This window comes from Saccostrea echinata, unplaced genomic scaffold (assembly GCF_033153115.1).
Source record: "Saccostrea echinata isolate AGI-Se365-2 ecotype Australia unplaced genomic scaffold, CSIRO_AGI_Sech_v1 ptg000052l, whole genome shotgun sequence".
In the NCBI taxonomy this organism is placed as follows: domain Eukaryota; kingdom Metazoa; phylum Mollusca; class Bivalvia; order Ostreida; family Ostreidae; genus Saccostrea; species Saccostrea echinata.
In genome coordinates this window covers 11063020-11088638 of record NW_026889801.1, presented here as the reverse complement: position 1 = coordinate 11088638, position 25619 = coordinate 11063020, and the positions used below count along the sequence as shown (strand labels likewise).

At 32.7% G+C, this 25619-nt stretch overlaps 4 protein-coding genes across 4 annotated transcripts in view; all 4 read right to left on the bottom strand.

Annotated features, from left to right (window-relative positions):
• LOC133204042 (coiled-coil domain-containing protein 158-like) overlaps positions 1 to 25619 on the bottom strand; it is a 128013-nt gene that overhangs the window by 75245 nt on the left and 27149 nt on the right. The gene's annotated exons all lie outside the window — the stretch shown is intronic.
• Positions 36 to 935, bottom strand: LOC133204351 (uncharacterized). Its single transcript, XM_061340075.1, has 2 exons — positions 740 to 935; positions 36 to 262 (listed from the first exon to the last, which is right to left on the bottom strand). Exons 1-2 carry the CDS (start codon positions 933 to 935, stop codon positions 36 to 38), a joined length of 423 nt encoding a protein of 140 aa, XP_061196059.1.
• On the bottom strand, positions 9390 to 13515 carry LOC133203854 (uncharacterized). The gene is made up of 3 exons (XM_061339655.1): positions 13042 to 13515; positions 12240 to 12323; positions 9390 to 10262 (listed from the first exon to the last, which is right to left on the bottom strand). The coding sequence occupies exons 1-3, from the start codon at positions 13481 to 13483 to the stop codon at positions 9769 to 9771; spliced, it is 1020 nt and encodes a 339-aa protein (XP_061195639.1). The 5' UTR covers positions 13484 to 13515; the 3' UTR covers positions 9390 to 9768.
• On the bottom strand, positions 18469 to 20110 carry LOC133203846 (uncharacterized). Its single transcript, XM_061339648.1, has 2 exons — positions 19696 to 20110; positions 18469 to 19218 (listed from the first exon to the last, which is right to left on the bottom strand). The coding sequence occupies exons 1-2, from the start codon at positions 20093 to 20095 to the stop codon at positions 18821 to 18823; spliced, it is 798 nt and encodes a 265-aa protein (XP_061195632.1). The 5' UTR covers positions 20096 to 20110; the 3' UTR covers positions 18469 to 18820.

Below are 25619 nucleotides of genomic sequence, written 5' to 3'. Positions count from 1 at the left end.
CACTTTTAAGAAACTTTCCATCACTTGAAACTTGATTAGTGATCTCTGTAGTTGAAATTGGCAGTTGTACGAATATTAACGTCGTCTCCAAATTTTAGTACCAGAGGAATTGTATTTGCACAGTTTGCAAGGCCAGGATTTAGTTCATTATAACAATTCGCTAAAACCTTTTTCTGTCTCTTAACCAAGAGCTCTGCATTAAATATCTTACGAGCTGCAATACAAGCTGTCCACGAAAACGCATAAAGACCACCAGAGGGGGCTGTAAAGAAACCATTCCGTGGATTGTAAGCATTGCCAGTTTGATATAACACTGTGTCGTATAAACATTGACCGGCGTGTTGCAAATTTAACCTTGTGCTGATTACTGCGTTGAATACAAAAGCTCTTTCATCTGCAAAAGAGGCACGTCCTAAGGCTTAGTAATTACCATTTATGAAGATTAAATAAAAGTAACAATATTACTACAAAGTTAGAACCATTCGTAATAAAAAAAATATGGCAATTAGATTTTTCTGAATAAAGAGTAAAAAAAATTATTGTTTTATGAAGCAAGAACCATTGTTTTAAATTTAGTGTTCAATAACTCAAAATCATTAATTTATTCTTAACTGAGATTCAATGTATTACTGTAATTATTTGTTGTAAACACATGCTGGTAATTTTCAAAAGAGAAATTACAATTTATATTGAGGTAAACTTTTAAGCTTTTATTATTATGATAACCCGTAAAACAAACGTGTATTTCTCCCACTACAAACAGCGTCCACAGTTGAACTCAAATTACGGAGATCTTGCTGTATCCTTTCAATTTGTGATGACGTCTCATCAGTAACATTCATCTCCAAACGCTGGTCTAGTTCCTGGTGCAATCTTTGATTTGCACTTTGAAGAATATCCTCTTTCTTTTCCATTTCCTGTACTCTAGCTTCCATTTTCGCTATATGTTTTTTCTTTGTTATCATATCATCCACCAAGGAATACATTTGTTATGTAAATGATAACCTTATTACAGTTTCTTGATTCAACTGTTGTCTCAAATTACTCATTTCTGACTGGTTTGCACAAACAACCATCAATAGAATTTCAGATTTCTGATCTGTTGTTAGCGACACCGATATTGTTGTGGCAACTTATGTGCTGAACTACACTTGGTGCAATGGTGCCATTTTGAAAATCGAAATCAACAAAGATCAGACTCATACACAGGGTTCTCCATTAGCTGTTTTACTTTGTCGGCCCCGACACAGTAAAATTTTCCCCGACACAGTAACGACTCAAATTTTATGTGTGCGACACAGTAAAAAAATTGCGACACAATAAGATCCGTGATAATCAGAATATCAGAACATGAATCTCTCTAACTGAAGCTTTGATCAATCAAATCTACCTTCTTTCAATTTTTAAGGCAGAGCACTTAATTATCTCTAAATTAGGGAACTTTGTCTTCCTTCACCTTGCATAATCAATTAATTCCTAGACCTTCGCTGGACTTAACGCATGAAGGAACAAAGATAAATAATTTTTCACACTTTTATGTATCTGTATAATTACTAGTTGCATTTTTAAATATTATTTAAAAATTAAAAATGTATTATAAATATATATCTTTTTACTTCAGAACCACGTCTCTAGAATTATGCTGGCACTGTGAGTCAAATATCGTACCGTAATCATTTCATTGATGTAAATGTATTGTTTAAGAATTTAAAGGCACCCCCTAAAAGTATTTTACTATTCTAAAGTCTCTTTTTTTAAAAATTCGATAATTCGATCAACTGACAAAAATCACGGCAATATTACTTTTAAAGTGGGGAAGTAGATCGATTTTATCGACCGGAATTTCCTCAGCTCTTCAGAGCATGTGTAAAATATGAAGTTAAGTACACATTGTATATACAAAAATATCAAGGTTTAATATACACGTACAACTTGTAGACAGTAATACAAGTATATCATTTAAGGTTTTTTTTAATATCGAGCTTATTTTTTAAGTTGTGTGTTGAGGGGGGGGGGGGGGTTCAGTTGGTTTGTCTTATAGTACATTGTATGTACATTATTATATGGAAAAATTCTAATTGTTTCAAATATCCATTCAATTTTATTTTTATTAATATGCACGACGTACCATTTGTACAACGAGTTGGTGATTCAAAAAAGTGTGTGTGTGTGTGTGTGTGTGTGTGTGTGTGTGTGTGTTTGTAAGTAAAATGAATAGTGGTTCGTTTGCGAATTCGATCGCGAAAATGCCGCGAATATTAGGGGTTAACGTAAAGTCTGAATATCCTTCCTTCCATAGGTCATCAGTTTTAATATGGAGAGTACAAATATTGTATGGTAATTATATAAACAGTAAATAATTTTATGTACTAAATAAGGACGTGTTTGTTATTAAAAAAAAATTAAAATCTATTTTCTGTAATGGTTTGAACTTTTATATCCTTGGTATGGCATACTTAGTCTCAAAATTTCTCCAAAGTCTATGATAAAGTCTTTGATACCCTTAACTCAAATCAGAAAAAAAATGACTGCTATATGTCATGGTTACCATGACAATATGTCCTAAAAGTAGAAAAATGGCATTTTATCATGTCCAGAGTCGCATCAAAAAACGTTTGAAGCAATGCAGACAAGTGGCAATGACCGTTTCCAAAAGTTGAAGACATGATAAGTATACTAGGGTTATTCAAGTTCATTCAAGTTCGTGGACATTTGTCATAACATTTTTATTTAACGTAAAATTATAACCAAATTTAGTAGACATATTTAACAATATATCAAAGTAATTTGGATTTTAAAAAACTATATCATGATAAATATCTTAATTATTTAAAATAAAAAGCTGCAAAACTAGGGTTACGGAGCACGGTCAAAATTGAGTAATTCTCTAAGTTACAGTTAATTACGTGCTTTAACGAAATAAAATTTAAACGTTCAAATATACCATTGTTTTATTATCTTAAGTCCCAAATTGTAGTGTAATAAATTGTTTTGTTAGATAGAAATCAAATTTAGAAGACAGGTAGTCCCCCTTGAAAAAAAAAAAGTGACGTTAAAGGACGTCACGGAGCAGCGAGTAGCGATATAATTTTGTTTCAAATTCGGGAAACTTCTAAACAAACTCTGAAAATGCTGAAGAAACCAGGAATTTTATCAGAAGTGAGTCGTGCATTGTATATTTATGGTAAAGACAGTGTTTGAGAGGTAGAGACTTTGAATCGGACGATGTACAATCTGTGAGGAAACATATTTTCATGAAAAAATCGGGTCAAAAGACTTACTAATGTCATGGAAAGTGATATAAGGCTTCATTGTTGTGGAACTTATAAAAGCAGACTTTACGCAAAGAATTAATTAACACTGACAAAATTACTTATGCTATTCAAACAATTATATGCAAACTATATGTCAAGTATTATGGAGACCTTTTTAATGAGTTATAAAGGAGCAAAAATCCGTGTGAGAAATGACTAGGAGGAGTAATTGTGAGTAAGTTTTACGACGTTGTTTTTGACGTCACTATGTATTTGAGAGTGCTAATGGTGACAGAACACGCTGATTTTAAAACTTAAGTAACACGAGTTCTATTTAATCAAATGGAATGAAACTTCACACAACAACAGAATAAATGTCTGTGCACTTGAAAATGTGTTGATCATAAATCTTGTAAAAATAATCATGAAAAGCGATATTGTATTATACGTGTATTTGGGAAATATGCTATTACATATGGAAATTCAAACGTGATCAAACGTAATCATCATTTTTATAAATCATACACTCAAAATATAAGAAATTATAGTTTCAAATGCAACCAGTTAATAGAGAAAAATATTAAAAGGAAGAAATGTGATATCTCTTATTGTTTGTCAATTGTTGCCATGGTTTTAATACCGCAAAGGGGTTTCAACTTTATATTTTTAATGTTTTGAGCCCGCAAACTCACGATTTCCAGGACAAAGGCAAATACTTGGTAAAATGCGAATCATGAACCAACTGTAAACTAGCATTTTCCATTGCCGGAAGTGATTTTTGGTTCTGGAATAATTGGAATTCGTTTAAGTTTGCTGGAATGCAAGCCATTGCATTTTAGACACTGTGTAAAGAATTGCAAGGATATTTATTTAAAATCCCTTAAAAACTAAATCAGCAGTATTCTAAAATTCAAAGATTCCAACAAAAAATGTATAACGTGATTTTTTTAGCGACCAGCTTCTTTTTTGGCATTATTAGAGATGGTTTTGGTAACACCAATAGGTATCTTATAATCCAATCACATATTTTAAAATAAATTAATATCTCTTAAATCGCTAAATATTAATTATTCTAATGTTAATGTTACATTTTGAGGATAAATAGCTAAACATGCCGGTCGTTAAAAAAAAAAACTTTTAATACATGAAACCAATTCAAATAAAGTTTAGTGCATAATCAATAACGCAGTACTTATAAAACTTTCAAGTCTTTAAAAATTGACATATGTTCTCTATGAATATGCTTATGTTATTTAAATTTGTGCGTATGTCGACTTTGATCCAAGTTTTAACAATTACAGTATTTGCACAACTATAGGATAATCCTCCAAAAGATTACCAGATGGTCTGCATCAAATGTCGTAGGAGCTGCAACCAATCAACGTCAATTAAAGAAAAATTCCAGAAGAAAAGTTGTAGAGTTCTCATTTTTAATATCAATTAGATTTTTTTAAAAAAAGTGTTGCTGAATAATGAATTGATTTTTAAACACTCATTTTACCACAGACTGGTAAAGGGATCGAGAATTTAATAAAAATATTTACTATATATTAAATATTAACAGAGGTATTGAGTGCTAAATTAGTAGGTCTTGAATTAATGTTCGTATCTTTTATTAAAGAAAAAAAAATATTTATATACCATTGTTTTGCTATGAAGTTGAAAAATGTACAGCCATGCATTATAATTTGCTTAATATAAGCTGTAAAGCATAAAAGATTGCAATTTTGAATTGTGATAAAAAATCAAAACATTTCCATTCAACACAATGTCTTAAAAGTGTCATTAGACATGGTGATCACAGTTGAATTCGCATATTAAGGATCTGTATCAGTATAATTTTTAACGATTTTCAAACAGCACAGCAGTTTATATATGTTTATATCCTGTTCTAGATCTCTGTAGATTTAACTTGCCAGTTTAAGGTACGTCTTCCAGACTTGAATTACTTAGATCCCCTTTAGTACCTTTATTATTTGAGTAGACGACGCGTCACCAGCATCATCAGCATACTTAATTATCAGATACTGATTCAATGTACTTTCATTCTAACGCTTTCCCTTTCCACTTCCTGAAGGTCTATTTCAGTTTTCATCATTGCTATTTCTTAGTACTTTTATCATAAACATGTTTCACAAGCAACAATCCTTTTACAGTTTCTTGATTTTATCAACTCATCTCTCAGACTTTTGTTGCAGGGGGAATCATATCAGAATAGAAGTATGTTGTAGAAGACTGAGAAGCTGTTGTAGATAGCAGTTTTAAGAAACAAAACTGACACAGAAAAGAGCGAATTTTCGAAAAATACATTTTAAATGGTTGCTTAAGATGCAGTTCTCAAGAAGCATGTTTGTTTTAATCATAAAGGCACGTTTGTCGTCTGGTATAAAGACAGTAATCTGAGGTGTAGAGATATACATATATAATATGCATGCAATGAATGATATTGATGTATAAAGCGTGTTTTGTATACAGAAGTTAAATACATAATTAGATAATTTCTGAAGGTTATACCATCACAATATAAACAAGATGTGTCTGTGAAACACTGATGCCCTTTATCGCAGCTTAAGGTCAAGGTTAATGTTTTTCAAATATAGGTCAAACTCCAAGATCAAGAGTTCCAAAGTTTTGGTACCCTAGGAAAGGTCTTGTTACAAGGGATAAATGTGTGAAATATGAAATCCTTAGTCTTATCATACAGAAAATAAGGACAAGGTTAAAGTTTTTAAAAAAGTAGGTAGTGCTCCAAAGTCAAGGTCATGCGGTCAAAAAATGTTGGTACCAAAGGAGAGGTCTTGTCAAGAGAAATACATAAGTGAAATATGAATGCCTTATCACCAACACTTCAAAAGTTATAGGCAATGTTAAATCTTTCACAAATGTAGGACAAACTCAACAAAAATTGCCTTTCAGTTGCAATCTTTGCATATTTTAACTATAAGTATAAAGTAGATATAATGAGACGAGATAAATATTGTCAGTCAGGAAGAAATTATTTTCAATAGAAATCATGTTGAGATAAATGTACCAACGAATATTAATTAACATTAACACTCAGCAACACAATGAATTTTTTGTGTAAGAAAAATCAGAAAAGTAGAAAAAAAAGCATACAAAATGAAGGCCTCTCCTATACCATTTATATCCATGGTCATCACTATGTGACCTTGATCTTTGAGATATGACCTTGAGTCCAGATCATGACACAATAGTTATCAGAAAAAATCTTACCGAATTAAAGTGGCATAGTCTGATACCCGAGAACATTTTCACCTGAAATGCTCAGTCAGCAAAATCTTATTCATCCAATGCAAAACATGCTTAAATTCAACGTCATTAAATTGTGAAAACATATTATGTGTTGGTTTTACCAAACTTTCCACCCTTTGAAGCTTGACGAATGATCTCCATGGGCATAATTTGCAGTAGTTGTACGTATATTAACTTCGTCTCTAAATTCTATAACAACAGGAATAGTGTTAGCACACTTTTCGTGGCCAGGATTCCCTTTCTTTGTTACAGTTTCCTAAGCCCTAAGCCTTTCTTTGACCGTTTACCAAAAGTTCTGTATCAAATATCTTATTAGCTGCACTAAAGTTGTCCACGAAAATATATAAAGAGCACCAGAGGGCGCTGTAAAGAAACCAATCTGTGGATTATACACGTTCCCAATTTGATACAAACTGTGTCATACACAACATTGATTGGAGAGTTACGTTGCAGATGCAACACTTTTCGGATGGCTGCATTGAATACGACTGCTCTTTTATCTGCAAAACAGACCCAGAATAACGTTTCTTGGTAACCATTGACGGATCAAAAACGGTTCCAAACACTAAATAAACATGATAAAGATAATATTTCCGAATGCTACGCTTGCAATGTTAAGAATCATACATAATTTTAAAGTGGTAATCACAATTTTCTGAATGAAAAATAAAGAAAAAACAATTAACAATTGATGTTTGTTTTTAACGTCAATTCGAGATTTTTTCACTCATATTGAGACGCCACCACTTGCCGGTGGAGGGCTGCAAATTTAGACCTGTACTCGACACTTACACTTTGAGCAATGAGGAATTTTTTTCGTGCTAGCACCTACTGTGGCACGGGACCTCGGTTTATACGGTCTCATTAGAAGGACCGGTCTCCACGTCTGGTAGTGGGATTCGAACCCGCGACGTAAAGACCACATCCTTACTCCTCGACTCTGGAGCAAACGCTTTACCAAAGCGCAAAGCGGGTCATAACCGATGAAACAAGCATTCTGAGAGTATTGCATTAGCAATACTAGTCCCCTACCAGCAAGTGTAATCTGGATCCCGTTAAAAATTGAAAATGCCATAATTCCGTCAAAAATCAATGAAGCGGAATGAAATAAAAACTTGATCAATAACTCATCAAGGTAAAGTCACATACCAGAAATCAGCTCAATATCTGCAAGCGTTTAGAAAAAAAGTGCGGAAAACCCTAAAAAATTGAGAAGGTCGTAATTCCGTCAAAAATCATTGAAGCGGAACGAAATGCAAACTTGATCTGTAACTCATCAAGATACACTCACATACCAAAAATCAGCTCAATATCTGCAAGCGTTTAGAAGAAAAGTGCGGAAAACCAAGTGGGACAGACTGACAGACAGACAGAGGGACAGACAGACAGACAGACGGACGGACAGACGGACGGACAGACTCAGAGGAAACCTTAAGTCCCCTCCGGTTTCACCGGTTAGGGACGAACAAAGATTGAACCAATCAATACGCAGCACAGTTAAGGCTGCAGGAAGGAGGCGGGGCCAAAATAATAAGGGAAAAGCTTACTATGACATCACACAAAATGAAATGATTTGCTATTTTAAACTGTTTAATAGCTTTAAACTACATCAATACTAACTAGTGCATGCATTATTGTCGTTGGTTAAATCCCACAGAGCAATATATAAACAATTCACAGATCACAATGCACTTGTCAATGTGACGTCATATCGTAAAATTTGACGCAGTTTGTATGCAGTGAGAGGCGGATCAAGTTATATTTATACAATGAAAAATGTATTTTGTAATCAAATAAAATATAAATTATAGATATTTAAGAGGCCATTAACTTAGATGCGATGTCTATTTTATGATTTTATTCATGTACTTCCCGTACATTCCCTAGACAAACGATACTGTCGTACATTTGTATGCAGATTCATTGAAGGGTAATTGAAGGGTCGTAATAAATCGATATATTGCAAGGGCATACCCTCAATGGATTATGACAAGCTTTCACACATAAACTCAAGAGGTATGAAGATATTTGAAAAGTGCTGCGAACCTGGTGAAATCTTGCAAATGAATTAATTATATCTATATTTAATATACTTGACCAGCAAAATATTCAACATACGGTCTAACAAATGTAATTTTAGCAATTAGATAGTAGAATCTATATAGGTTCGCAGCACTTTTCACAAACTACAAAGAGTGTTAAAAATAATTATATGTTAAACTTAGATTTTTAACTTGGTTATGCCCTTGCAATATTAGAATTTATAGATGACCTCAATACTTCAGGTATATTTGCTAAAATCACGTGACTGCCACATCACGTGACAAGTCTAAATAAGAAATCTAATCGTCCTCAATATGTAGTTTTCAACCACATTACATTTGTCCAATAATAGTAAAGTCCTAAAAAGAAACGTCCATCCTTGTAAAGAATGTATTTTCTATCTAAAAAATTCGCCAATATTTCCATTTGGCACCTTAACTGTACTGCGTAGCTCGGGAAAGATGTTTTTTGTCGTTAAATCAGGTCTGTCTTTATGCACGTTATAGCTATCTTTTTTATAATCAGTGGGTACAATTGCAACCAATTTTTTTCCATCTAAGTGAAAATTATCGAAAGTTATACCACGAGACAATTGGCAATTTAAAAGCACTTATATCGTCAAGTATCTGTATGAGCAATAAAACCATAATTCATTGTATGAAACCAAGGATTTCTTTTAAGTTTTAAACTCACTTTAATGGAACTGGAATAGAATTAGTAGAGTGGCATTGCAATACTAAGAAGCATGTATAACTATGAATTTAACTGCAGATCGTAGCTCACAACCAAAGTGAAAAAAAAAAGATGGGAGGACAAAAGTTTAAAGTCTATATTTATTTCTCACAAAAAAGTACCTACATTTTTCGATTTATATCTCTATAAAATTTGGCTACCACATCAAAAGTGCCACATTAACTGTTTGTTTCAACCACAATTTTTTTTACTATTTCCAAAACAAAAAAAATTCTCCACAACCGTCGAAAATAGCATTTCTAGTCTGAAATACTATGAATTCAGCTTATTGAAACTCCCCTGCTCTGTTCGGCTGTGTAGAGAATGGGAAAAATGTTTATTTTATTTTTTTATATAAAGAACAGAACTTTAGATACAATCCAAACAAACGCTATGTCGGAAAGTTAAAAAAAACCTCAAATTACAGCTCAATCCTCTAACTTAACTACAGAATTAAAGTGGCCTCCTATTTTGTACAAATCGCACAGGTAATTTCTCGTCCATGAACGTATGGTGGACACTGTAGGGAAAAACCACAATGTGCTTCTACCGGATAGAAGTATTTACCTCCCTTGGAAACGGGACCTGTCTTGGTCTTTTCTGGTCGTTCATCTACGCATGCATACTCGGTTGCAGACTCGTGGGTGAATTTATCAGCCATGAGATAACCAGCATATTCCAAGTGCCAACTATTGTAACATTTATTTCGTCCTGGAATTCTTAAAACTGATCTTCGCTTGGTGCTCCGACAAACAGCGCAAGGGACGCCATGTCCTCGTAGTTGTTCATCAAATGGAGTTCCAGAGATATTAATACTATTTCCCGCGTACTCGACAGCATGTAGATTCTGATTGTCGTTATTCAAGACGTCATTGTACTTGCCCCAAGTGGGATCGTACGGTAAACAAGCATAATTAACCGAGCCACCGCGATGTGAGAAAAAGCTACCTCCTACAAAGCCTAAAAGTAAGAAGAAGAATACGCATTTTATTTCAATAGATTATTATGATCGTATTTCATCTACTTTAAATATCTTCAATTTAAGGGTTCGGTCCCTTAAATTATACGTGATATCAAGATTATAGACCAGCTCAAATTCTCTACATTGAGTTTAAATATTCAACTTGTAACCTCGTTTGAAGTCACCATTGCGTTTTTATAGTCGATACAATGACATTGTCAGCAAATACAATCTATCATTAAGTCATATGCTGACTGACGTTTTTAATACTAATTGATAGGCCATTATTTTCATCCTCAATTGTATACTGATTTTTCTTTTTTTCTCGATCATAACAAGGAGCACACGGCGGGTGTGACATGTTGGCAGAGGATGCTCACTCCTCCATGGCACCTGATCCCACCTCTGATGTGTTTGGAGGTCTGTGTTTGCTCTACTCCCGACTTGTATTGTTTAAGTGGACTTTGAGCTTGAATACCGTTCGTTACCTCCATATTTCTCAGTACAATATCGTCATTACAGTACTAATGTTTTTTGATACAATACTTATTAATAAGAAAAAAAATCTCTTCTTGAAATTTTTTCTCTATAGGTCTGAAATACATATATATGATCACCCATGATTTGTGGTTGGATATGATTTTTATCCAACGAGTTGGATAAAAATCATATCCAACCACAAATTATGGGAGATTCTTTTCATCACATGTTTTATCATTCCTATCAATGTTTCACACTGTTTTTATTTATGAATCCACATAACTTTGCTTCATCTATTCACACAAACCTAATTGTGACGTCACAGCAGTGGGATATGAAAAAATATCCAATGAGTGATATCCACGAGATAAAGGGGTAAACGTAATAAATTTTGATAATTCGTATTTTCTTTCTGTGAAAGTGTCTTAAATTTACCATTAACGTGCTTACTCCCACTGTGGGTTCACTTGGCTAATAAAAACGGGATTTAATGAAGGATTTAAAATATAAACAACAACAGTTTGTTACCGCGAGTTAGATTACTGTATAGGGGATTAATTTCACGGGTTGTAATTTTCACGTTTTTCTCTAATCGGACACGATCGCGGTTTGTTGAATTCGCGGAATCTGTGTATAATAAAAGCTACCTCCCTTGTCTTTATCCGTGTAATCCATATAGCTGACTTCTATCAGCGTTATGTATTCACTTCACGAACAGGGTAGGTTTATATAAAATGGTTAGATTTAGTAGTTAACTGATGATTAATCAAAACAAGTGCCGTTATTAAAATTTTTGGACTATGAATGTCAAATGACTTCCCTATATGCTTTTATGATGAGTGCATGTGTACACATCTTTACGAAGGTATACACATCGCAGCGAAAAAAAAACCACTGGACGCTAATAAATGTATTAATGTAGGTAGACGTAATAATATCCTTCCATATCTTCAGCAAGTTCGATAGTTATTCGAATGATGTGTTTTCAATCAAAAATTTCCATAAAAACTAATACGCATTATACTAATGCAGGTAACAAATACACGTTATAACGTTACGCACGCGTAATCAAAACCCATGACCCATATGTTTTGATTGATGAAACATGTATCTATTAAAACAGCTTTTTAACAATAACAGGTTATTAACTGCTTATTTGAATTAAAGTAAAGCGTGATAATTAAGATCATTGAATGGCAAGTACTTCTCGGTAATTAATGAATGACCATGTATCATTGTATGTACATGTATATATGCCTATCGTAGTCTATTTTCAAATTTCCATATAAAACATTGAGGTTTAATAAATTATGTAAAACTTATTCACTGTTTCTTGAATTCACGGATTTATTAATACCGTGAATATAGCGAATATTAACACCGCGAGTTATTTTCCCCCTATACAGTATTTCATATTAAATAATTTTGTCTATTGTTTCATTCTTTTCATAAAGGTGCAGATGTCTAGAATTGTTTGGTGAATGTGCTACATATACCTTGATAAACAAGTTCCGTTTCATTTTCTGGACATTCATTTCTTCCCCACCGTGTATAAATTGCACCTCCACTTTTTGTTAAAGCTGAAAGTAAAACATAATCGGATATATTGACAGATTAATTGCTGAAACCAAGATTTTCTGATGAAATTGTGACTGTACTGGTTTGAATGCTTAACAATCATTCGTAATTAGAATATATTATACTTTCATGTAAATAAGTTGAATCTGATTCGTCGAGAAACATTTGTTAGAAAACACTATTACCAGCTGAGTAATGAAGCCACGCCCTCCAGCGTAGCAACAGTCAACATTGCTTGACGAAGGGTGAAATATCGACTATGCAGAATTTATGCGCGCAAGGTTCACTTTGAAGTGTATTTGTATGAAACATTGTATAATATAATAAATATTACAATGTCATGTAGTTGAGTGTAACATTGAAAAGTTTCACCCCTCGAAAACCATTGTCAATCTCGGCTGTGCCTCGGTTAACAATGGTTTTCTTGGAGTGAAAATTTTCAATGTTACACTCAACTACATGCAATATTTATATAATAGTAATAGCATTTTTCTGAATAAAGATAAAAAAAATATCAATTCAAGACACAAGAACCATTGTTTTATGTGTTGATTAGTATTAGTATATATGAATAACTAATCATAAATTAGTTCTTCACAGCGAGTCAATGACGTACTGTAATTATTGTTGTAAATACATGTTGGCAATATTCAAAAGAGAATTTACAATTTATATTTGGGTTAATTTTAAAACTTTATGGTGATAACCCGTAAAACAAACCTGTATTTGTTCCATTACAAACAACGTCCACACTTGAACTCCAATTACAGAGATCTTGTTGTGTCCTTCCAATTTGTGTTGACGTCTCATCATCAGTATCATTCATCTTCAAAAGCTGGTCTAGTTCACTCTGCAATCTTTGATTCGCACGTTGAAGATCATCCTCTTTCTTTTCCATTTCTTGTACTTTGGCTTCCATTTTCGTCATGTGTTTTTTCATTGTTATCATATCATCCACCAAGGAATACATTTGTTTTGTGAGTGATAACCTTATTACAGTTTCTTGATTCAACTGTTGTCTCAAATTGTTCATTTCTTGGTCCGATGACTGGTTGGCACAAACAACCATCAATGGAATTTCAGATTTCTGATCTGTTGTTAGCGATAGCGATATTGTTGTGGCAACTAATGTGCTGAACAACAGTTGGTGCAATGCTGCCATTTTAAAAATCGAAATCTACAAAGATCAAGCACATATATCATACAGACAAGATATCTTTTGTCGTATAATCAGGGCTTTCTAATTTACGATGTATTAATTTTATATAACGGATACAACTTCACCCAATATCCTTCCTTCCAAAGGTCATCAATTTTAATTTGGAGAGTACAAAAATTGTATAGTTATTTTTTAAACAGTAGATAGTTTTATGTATATAAGGACATGTTTGTTCAAAAAATTTTAAAATCCATTCTCTGTAATGACTTGAACTTTTATATCGTAGCTATGGCACGCATAGTCTCAACATTTCTCCAAACTCTATGATAAAGTCTTTGATACTGTAAACTCAAATCAGAAAAAAAAAATTGGTTGCTATGTGTCCTGGTAACCATGACATCAAAAGTCGAAATATGGCATTTTTAATATGTCCAGAGTCACATCATTAACGTTTGCAACAATGTAGAAAAGTGACAGTCACAGTTGAAGACTTAAGCTTGATGTCGTAAATGCATGATAAATATATTTGGAAAATATACTATTACATATGTTACTATGGAAACAAATTATTCAAATTTAAAAATTTTATTGAATCATTTTTATAAAGTCATACAATCAAAAATAAAAGAAATTATAGTTTTAAAATTAATGCAACCAAGTAATAGAGAAAGACCCCTCTAACATATTCAAAGGAAGAAATGTAATATTTTCTCATTGGTTTGAATGTTTGTTATGGTTTTAATACCGCAAAGGATTTCAAATTTACTCTCTGTATATTTTAATCTGATCCTGTCTTTTTCAAGAGTACGTTTCTATATAACTGATGATCAATTTTCAAAGGCAAATTCAAAAGCTAATTTCCACATTCTTAAATAAAGCCTTGTTAGGAGAATTATAAGAAAAAAATTGTATAAAAGGCTAAAAAAATATCCTGAAACACAAAAGAAACGCAAAATCCTATTTTAGGGGGAACTATTATATATAGGATATAATTTTGTATCTAAAAATTAAGAACATCTTCAACTTTGTAAATATCGGTAATTTAACGATTGAATGATTTTCATACCATTACCGGAAGTTAAGTTTGAGGTCCGCTTAACAGAAATCAAAAATGGCATATTTAACAAAACATTTATCCAAAATATGGAGTTTTAAGGATTTGTATCTGTTCATCATAAGTAATGCAGCAATGTTACGAAAAATAATTTCTCCTTTCTTTACCGTAAGCGATGCCAAGACTTCCTAAAATGACGTAACTACGCATTTCTATTGCTCTAGCTGGAACATCTCAAAATAAAGGCGCTGGAGAGTTGCAGATGCAAATATGCACCACATTACGCCTCAACAGGCTCTTACGTATCACTAGCATGAATGACAGTCCTTGGACCGGACGTCCAAGGGTTACTACACTGCGCTAGGCTAGAGAAAATTCTACCTCATTATCTGAAAAACAGGCATTTAAAAATGGCAAATAATATTTATTTCGCTCAGATCTCGAGATTGATGAAGCTATCGCATCGCAGAAATCAAGCTGCAACTGTTGCACATGGCAGTCTTGCACGCTGTAACTGAATGGGCGGGTTGGGGGTGCTTTAACATTCATGTGTTACTTTCTAAAGTTAAAAGATAATCATTTAACATTTTATCAAACTTCTGATGTTTTTAAATCGAGTTTTACCTTACTGTATTCATTTTTGAAAATCATTAGATAAAAAATTCAAATGTTTGTAGATTACTGCTTGTTGCGTTTCTTTTGCGTTTCAGTATATTTTTTTGTCTTAGAAACGCACCCTTGTATGTAGATTCCCAAAGCATTTATGGTTAGTTTTTAAGAGCAACTAACCCAAATTTCAATTTTGATTACCATTATCCCTACTGGATGCAAGAAACTATCACTTAAGTTTTGATAGTGATAAAAATTTAAACAATATTGAATATTTCCCAATCTTAGTAATAATAGTTATAGTGTCATTTTCTTCCTCAAACTTTAACAATGAAATATATGGAGATAACGAACAGTATTCAAGCTCAAAAGTCCATTATACAATACAAAATAGGAGCAGAGCAAACATGGACCTCCAAACATCAGAGGTGGGATCAGGTGCCATGGAGGAGTGAGCATCCCCTGCCGACCGGTCACACCCGCCGTGTGCTCCTTGTCATGATCGGGAAATAACGGAAAAATATCATTTTCAACTTAATTTCTTAAGTATAATTCAAGGTGTGTGAAATGCGTATATTTTTTTTTTATTGAAAGATAAGTAAATTCCTTAAGCAGACAAAAAAATATCACTTCAAGCCACTGGTATGTTGTTTCCATGGTTACTTTACAATGTAGCAATTAATCCCAATTTTCCTTATGCTATCTGTGTTACAAGGCCCTAGCAATGTATATTTGTCAATTGTGAATTTCCCTGTTCTCCCTTACATTAGTTCGGATTTTAACTGATATATTTTATACCATTTGCTAGGCCTTTGTTACTAAATTTGACTTCAAAATATATTCCGTCTACCTGATACCTAATACATAGGGCTCACGAGGATGTGAGCCGTCGACAGCGGAGGCTTACTCCTCCTATGCACCTGATCCATCTCTGTCCTGTTCACTGATTTTAGTTATTGATGTCAATCACTGTAAGTTAATTTCACCGTTTTCATTAGTAGCATAAACCAAAACTAAGTAAGCAATTTTATGTGGCTACGCCGTGTTACTATGACAACCGTGAGAGCTGTTTTTAGAATAAGATCGCCAACAATCAAATACTTTTACTATTTCTCTTGTGTTGTTGATTAATCATGTACATGTAACACCTATAGATCGTTAGTGAGTATTGAGCATTTTTCAGCATTTAAAATGTACTCCAAATATATCCATGATTACCACTTATTTGGAGATATATTCTATATAACTTCTTTATAGTATAAGTGGCAGCAAGGTGTAATTTTTTGTCTGATTTTCTTAGTTTTTATTAAGATTCAATAAGGATTAAAAGTAGCTAAAATAGCATTTATCAATCGTTTCACCTGTTACCATGGCAAACGAGAAACGAGACAGAAAAAAATATTTGATATATGTTTTTGGTGTCAAATTATTTGTAAAAATGGGCTAATGTTCATCAAAATCGGTGACCTTGCTTGCCGAAAAATTTAAATGGTTACAAGGAATAGCTCTTAATACCTTTTTCAATGTTAAATGTTTTATTTAATCATATATAAATGTCTGTACACCCTCTTTACAAATAGATCGGAATCTGTGGTCTACAAATACAGATATTGTGTCAACCTCAATGTGCGTAATCATTATTATACCCAAAAAATGATATAGAAATTGTTGATTTTTTTTCTAAGTCATTTTGGATGAATTGATCTTTTTTATAACTAGAATGTATTGATATATCCTCGATTCTTTTAATACTATATTCTGGAAAAGTTTTGCTCTGTTTATAAGAGGATTGTTCTGGAATGAGAATATACTAATGAAATAATAGTTTGATTTTTTATTATTTAAAATAGTTTTTTTAATATTTTAAATTCAATTAATTTGTTTTGACTTCAGGCTGGACAAGCAGGAAATGGGGGGGGGGGGGGGGTGTTCAATTCTTACGTAAACTCTGAATTCATTTTATTTGTCCATGTAGAGATACATGCATGTGTAACATAAGAAGTTTTAATTTACTCAGTTTAAACTAATCAATAATATTAGATTACCTGTGAAAGTTGTAAGCTTATTGCAGAAATAATCCCACTTTTTATTCAGGAATTGTTAAACCATTTGTGCATGACAAGTATCAGTTTTTGTTTTCACTTTTCCTTTAATTTACCTTAATTACATTATCTGACTGTGATAGATGGATTTCTTTCTTCTCTAATTCAATTACGAAGGGGGGGGGGTCAAATTATGCAACGTTTTACAAAATTGAAAAAAAAAATCATAAAGGATCATATGAAAATATGAGAAGACCTCCAGAGAATTTATATTATATGATAAGTTTTAAAATAACGAGCAAAATATGTCACATTCTGAACTTTAAGAAGTATTTTATATGCTATAAACCATATATTTTTCAGAACAATAACCCTAAAACTCAAGATTTCAAGCGTTATTTTCAGCAGCGGCTTGAGCATCACTGAAGAGACATAATTTGTCGAAATGCGCATCTGGTGCATCAAAATTGGTACCGTATATGATTTACATTATGACCCCTGGGTCGAGGCCTCTGCTGGTGGACTGTTAGTCCCCGAGGGTCTCTACAGCCCACTAACCTAGTACTTCGGTACTAGCTTAAAAATATGGATATATATTTAAATCCTGTGGTAATATTTAGAAATTTATTTCAAAAATAAGGATTATCTCCCTTATGCATAGCTCTGATCCTTCGAGGTATTTGGCTTCATTTTTTGGCATCTTTTTCAGCTCTTTCAAATCTTTTTCATTTAAATATTTTGGATTTCCAAAGTTTCGGCTTGAGCATCACTGAAGAGACATAATTTGTCGAAATGCGCATCTGGTGCATCAAAATTGGTACCGTTTATGATTTACATTAAGATATTTTACTAGAAAAAGACGTTAATGGTAACTTTTCAATCGTCAACTTCCCTTACTTATCTAGCAATATACACTCATTAAAAACTAAGTACATCAATTTATAGTAAAGCCATACCATTGAAAACTCCAATTAAAGTACACAAGACACATGCTCCTGCCTCCCTCACTCAATCAACTTTAAATGCAATTATATGCTAATACTTAAAATGATATCATTAACGAAACTCATATTCATCCACTTATGCTTGTCCTGTTCTTTATCCTTAGTGGATGAGAGTGTGTGTACTTTTCCAGTCATTTTTTTTTATCATTAGTGTGCAACATCTTTAACCTCTAATGAAAAAATATCATTAGTGAATGTTTAATCATTTAATCATTAATGGTTACGATTTTATCATTAAGAAACAAAAATGAATCCGTTAATACAACGTTTTATCATAAGAAGATTTTGTATCACTAATGGTTGTTACAGTGCAACACGATAACTAAGGGTCAAGCATATAATAATCAAGTGTTTGAAATGGATGGCCCGGTCACGATTTTTTGAAACACATTTAAACATATTCATGCAGGAAAAGACAATCAAGTAAAATCCTTTGTTTCTTCCGGAAGGAAACTTTATAAATAATCTGAATGATGGACACAAGGTTGGGAAAACACTGGAAAAAAATTATAATATTTTTCTATCCCAAGAAAAGTTTCCTTTGAAATGCTCAGTCAGCAAAATACTATCTGTCCAAAATATGCAGAATATTTTCAAATGAATAATTCCGAGAATTAAAAACGTTTTGGTTTTACCAAATTTTCCAACCTTTGAAGCTTGACCAATGATAACCATGGGCGTAATTTGCGGTAGTCGTACGTATATTGACTTCGTCTCCCAATTCAAGAACAAGAGGAATGGTGTTGGCACAGTTTTCGTAGCTTGGATTGCCTTCATTATTACAGTTTCCCAAGCCCTTTCTCTTGCCGTTTACCAAAAGTTCTGCATCAAATATTTTACGAGCTGCAACCAAAGTTGTCCACGAAAAGACATAAAGACCACCAGAGGGTGCCGTGAAGAAACCATTCAGTGGATTGTAGGCATTGCCAATTTGATATAAAACTGTGTCATACACAACATTGACTGGAGTGTTGCGTTGGAGATCTAATGTTTTGCTGATGGCTGCATTGAATACAACGGCTCTTTTATCTGCAGAAGAGACATAGTATAATAAAGGTTCAATTGTTACAATTGAGGCCGATCGAGAAATTATTTCGGAATACATGTAGTACGGTTACAAAACGCATGTGTTATTTTATTATGATGATAATTTTTAGATAGGTAAGTATCAGAGGAAACACTGACCAATTTAGGAAACAAAAATCATTCAGGTTCGTAGGAAGCATTTTTAGAGGGGGAAGGTGAACTGCCAAGCAAGAAGAAGAGGGGCACACGCATAAAGTAGCTACGTTTTCTATAGTAAACAATATACTGGCAAAATTCCCCTCCCCGGTTCCTAGGGCCATGTCATTTCGTCCTAAGATTGGCATAATGTTAATATTCATAAAAATTTTCTCGGAGATCTGATGACAAATTTTCGTTGAAAATATATGCTTACAATATTTAAAATTAAAAAACAAACAATTTACAGATTTAATTATAAAGTTTCATTAAGATAACACAGACCCATAGAGGTGTCACTGCAAACGGCGTCCACAGTTGAAGACAAATTAAGAAGATCTTTCTGTATCTTTCTAATCTGCGTTGAAATCTCATCGTCAGTATTGTTCATCTTCAAATACTGATCTAGTTCACCATCTTTCTTCTCCATTTCTTGTACTTTGGCTTCCATTATCGCCATGTGTTTTTTCATTGTTATCATATCATCCACCAAGGAATACACTTGTTTCGTAAGCGACAATCTTATTGTAGTTTCTTGATTCAACTGCTGTCTCAAATTGTTCATTTCTTGGTCCGATGACTGGTTGGCACAAACAACTGTCAGTGGATTTTCAAATTTCTTATCTGTTGTAAGCAACTGTGCTGATGTTGTGGCAAACAATATGCAGAACAATAGTGGACACATTACTGCTATTTTGTATTTCGAAATTACCGAAGATCAAATCAATAAATCATACAGACTTGATGTTTTTGCCGTTGAATCAGGCATTTAATTCCTTATGTATGATATTATCTTATTTAGTGTACACAATTGCAACCAATTTCGTTTCTTACATAAGTGAAGATCATTGATTTTTAGAAAATTATACTGCGAGAAAAGTGGCAATTAAAAAGTACTTAAGTCGGTAAGTACCTACGTGAATAGTAAATAATACTTCGTTGTATGAAACTAAGGACGGGTTTTTTTTTAAGAAGCTTTAATGCCACAGGAAAAACAATTAGTAGAGTGATATTGCCTTATAAGCGCGTGTAAATATGTGCTGTCTTAGCATTTTGAATGACATACTGCCTCTGGTCGTCACTTAAAACTGTTTCAGATTACGAAGTAGAGGTAAAGTAGATGTACCAGGGTGACATGATTGCCTCCGCTGACAAGCAAATTTTAAATAAAGTATCGAAAACAAAAAGGTATTAGAATTTTCAAAGTCCAAGGGCCATAACTTTCGTTAAAATCAGTAAATCAACACGACACTCATAATTATTCTGGAAGTAGTGAATAAACATACCAAAAGTCAGCTCATTATTTAGAGACATCGCAAAAACATGTCCGGAATACGGTGAATTACTAGATTTATTTAAGTCTAAGGACCATAGGTCTCGTAAAAATGGGTCAATTATTAGACATTTTTCAAATTCTAAGTGCCATATCTTTCTTTAAAATGTGTCAATTAACACGAACACAAATTTGTTCTGAAACACTGGATGAAAAGTCCAGTTTCCGTAAAACTGAAACTATATGGAAACCTTGCTGAAACTTGACGTTGAAGTTTCCTGTATAGTTTCCGCAATGCGGAAACTATATAATAGTTTCAGTAAGTTTCTGTAGGGTTTCCGTATACTGAAACTATTAGATTTGTTTCCTAATGGTTTCCGCAAAATGGAAACCAGCGTGATATTAAATTTAACGACAATGTAACAATACTTATTAGTTTCAGGAGGTTTCAGGTTCCGGAAACTGTTAATTTCGATTCCTTATGTTTTCCGCAATGCTGAAACCAAACTGAAATTCTTTTCATCAATTTTTTTTTAAAAGAATAGATAAATCAATTAACGTTACCTTTTTATTTACTAATGCATGCAAAGAAAATTTAGGGTTTTTTTTGTTTTTTTTAAATTAAATCTAATAATTCATATTCAGTTTACAACTTGTGTCCGCTCTGCGTATACTTATACATACCGGTATTGATATCAATTATAAGTACTGTTACTTTATAATGGTTTAGATTTGATTTTCTTGTTTCAATTGAAAAATGGATATTTAGCAAATGAAAAAAAATAATGGTATGTTTTTAAACGAAATCAATTCCTCTCGCGAGGATTTTCTACAGTTCCCTACTCGGAACCCCCCTCCCCCCCCCCCTTCAGGAATTGATTCTTTTCATAGCATACATCATGTACACAAAAATTACGTTTGTGTCAAGGGGTGATATATTTGGGGAGGGGGTATAGTTCCCGGTTCCTCTATTTACAATAACAGATTTACAAAATTAAACGTGTTTAATAAATAGTTTGTCTTCATATTGCATGAAATACAGATAATTACCAGAGCCAACATGATCCGAGATAACAAGATGACTGCACCTAGAGTTATCAGACATGAAGCGATATACGTTTCCCCCTGCCGTCATCTGACTTCAACTTGCTGCATATGTTCCATGATACATGTTGAAATATTACTAATTATGTATTTCAAAAGTTCTCTCTTACACCGTCGATTATTATGTTTAATTTAGTTGTTTAGATACACGTGCACTTGTGTATTATCTAATAAACGTGTTTAAAAAAAATAAGAACATATGTATAGTAATTCAGGAAACAAGAAAGCGCCATGTTAGCTAAAATAAATTCATAATTATAATTCTGATACCACCTGTCGAGAAATACACACAACCTTAGGAACTTTGGAAGCTCTTACATACGTGTCATTGTATGATTATAATGACAAGTGTGCCTTACTGATGTTGTTTACTTGTTTCTAATTTTCATTGATAATGAAATAATAAACGTGATAATGCTTCAATAATTTAATCTGTTAACAGCACAACACTACTGACTACAGGAATCCATTTAACTTGATGTATAAACTCTTTTTACTATATATTTAGTGTTCGACAGAACTATATAGCGCAATAGTTAGACATTTTTCTTATTACATTATGTTTAACATTATTTGTGTCTCTGTCCTCATGATCGAATACAAATTAACCGTAATTTAAAAGACGTTAATCTTATCCGTTCCCCTATAGAACCACTCATATTTATTTAATTAAGGAAGGCCACGGATTTACTGCATAAAAAATCTTAATACGAGAAAACATGTCCAGAAAATTTGATGTAAATGTTCTTTAGGATTTGCAGCATATTAATTTTTATCAAATTTGCCTACATGATTTTAAGGACAGATGATACAAACAAAAAAGGGATGCCTGGATTGGTATAATATTTTTGGGCCTATTTTTGTTGCAAATGATGCAAATAATAAATTTCTAAAATATTAAGAAATTGTAAACCTTCTATGACGTTCAAAATTCTACCTTTCTGCAACCATCCTTATTAATCTTTACAATTTTTTCACTTCAAATCCCGTTATTGTGAAACTTTGAATGAAAAAATTAAAATCTACCCGGTAAAATTTGTTCATTTTACTCATATAAACATGACTCAAGTTGTTATTTTCATATTTTTTGACAAAAGTTTGTTTGTATCGTCTGTCCTTAATGCAATATTACTGTAAACGCGGTATAGCTTTTAGCAATGTGTTTAATTATATTCGTATTGAGAAGCCTAATGTGATGAGTATGTGATTTAAAATGTAGAAGCAAATATCTTATAATACCATGCAGTGTGTAAGTTGATCATATTTTCAATTATTTACGTTGAACCTCACTCACGGGCACCTGTCTTCACGTGCCACAGGTGAGGACACGTGTCGCAAAGACACCTGCTTCTGTGTTAGTGTATTTTTGTATATTCTATGTGATTTGAGAGGTTTTTCTACCTAAGAGGAACAATGGACTGTGACCAAGCGTATATACATCAGCTGTATATGGTATACACACACCAGTAGCCTTTACTAGTGACACCAAGAATACTGAATAGGCAAATTAAAAAAAAATAATCTAGCACACACTAAATAAAACTTTACATAAAATCACACACATCAAATTGTTACAAAGAATATATATAATTTTTTATATAAAATGTTTCATACAAGCGTAAAATGTCGAGTAACATTTTTTTTAAGCGTAATTAATTGATTAATGTTGATTAAAAGAAAACAAAATCATCTAAACCGTTTAGATATTTTTCTATCAATCTAGTATAAATCTACCGGGAATCAGAAAATATTTGCTTGTTCAATATACTATTTCAAAATTTAAAGATAATATTTTTAAAAAATTGTACGAAAAGAAATCGGCAATCAGTGGTATTCCTTGTTTGCCACCATTTTAAACTTCAAATGTTGAAAATATAATGAGAATGTGAAAATACAGTCTGTCAGTGTTTTTTTTTTTTTCATGACTTTTTATTTGGTGTTTTATGAGAGTACACGATTTTCTATCTATCAAATTTAGGGCACTCCGTTTCAACAACTACTATAATTACTTTACATAAGCAGGTTTTACATGTATACCCCCGCGATCCCAATTTGATATTATCATGCAGAAGTGCTAATTCTGTGATATTCAAGAGAACTTTTGCAGTTAAAACGTGAAAGCTTTCTTTAAAAAAAAAACAAAAAAAACTGCAAAAATTATGTTGAATTTTCAATGTAAACAATGGACGGCCATTTTTGGTGAATCACTAGGTGGCGTATCGCGCCAGTATGCTTCTCGCTCATTGGATAGATTCTCAGTAGAAGAAAGAAGGACAAAATGGCGAAGGAAAGAATTTGCTCAAGAAAAATAATATCTAGATGAGAAGACCTTTTGATTCTACATAGACGAAAAGCATACCAAATGACAGATTGGATACAGGTAGCTATTTCCTATAGCACAATGACCTTCATTTTTGAGTTTATTATCTGAAATTGTAAAAAATAAGGTTGGGCTGAAATGGCGCGTTTCAAAAATTCAAAATGGCCATAGTACAGTTTTCATAATTGTGAAAAAAAGCTACTGGTAAATCATTCTCAGCTTAGGTAGTCATGTATAATTTATCGTTGATAGAAGGTCTGCATTCAGTTTGTACCATTGTATTGATCTTTCATGCATTTCGTATGATAAATAAAATATGCTATTGTATTCTTTTACATCATGTAAATCTTTACAACGTCATGTAAATTTTCTTTACAACGTGTCTTAGTATTCCGGAGTTTTAAATGCAGGTTGACTGTAATAGCGTTATGTACTTATATCCGGTGTTAACTTTTTCATTCGGAAAGGCGAAAGATCAGACCCCACGCTTATTTTTTTTCAGAAAAGGTGAGCTATAGCATGTATAGTGTTTATTATTCCTAATTGTATTCATTATAATTCATAGAAATAGGTTTCTGAACCCAACGTTTATTTTTGCTGAATTGTGTCATAATTATTGGTAGTAAACTGTGCTGCATTCCGGAGGAAGGGGGGTCATTTTTTTAAAACATAGAATGGTAAATATTAGATCATGTTGGGATAATACCCTCACTGTATCATGTAGTATTGTGTGTCTGTGTAACTGTGTAATGCCTATTTGTAGTTATGAAAGTAACATTCCTGAGAACCTGCAGACTTTGGGCTTAAGTTTCCTATTATCAGATTATCAACACAAAACTGAGTTGATTATAATATGAAAGTGACTTGATAATTTTCAGAAGCCTCATAATGTTCAAGTTGAAGTATTTTATTAAAGTTTCGAAAGCTATGATCATATATTAAACACATGTTGAAAGTGCACAATATACATCAGCATCTTGTCTTACAAGGTATATGATTATAAGAAAATATTTTAATAATCAAACTTAAAATGATATTTATTTAGATCAAGTGTAATTTTAAACTGACACATAAGATATATGCATGTTTTGATCTTCTATGAAACAATTAGACTTGATTTTGTAACATAAAACTTGATTTTGTAATTGTTCATCATAAATACCATGTTTTTATTTTCACTAGAACTATTTAAATGTGGTTCAGTTGCTTAATATATCATAAATCACTGTAGAGTCACAACCATCTAAAACACTGTCAGAACAGTATTATCGGGTAATATAAATTCTGCATTCTATAAATAGAGTATGTGGTCTGATGTAATTGCCATTTTCAATCTCTAAAGGTAGTGATCCATAATATTTGTTTGTTTGTTATATTACGTCCCTAGACTCCATTTCGATAATTTTTCATCCATGCCACCAACACAGTCTCATCTGAAGGACCAGACTCCATGTACCACAGTGGATTCGGAGCAGTCGCTCTGACCACTGGGCCACATTGGCCATATGACCC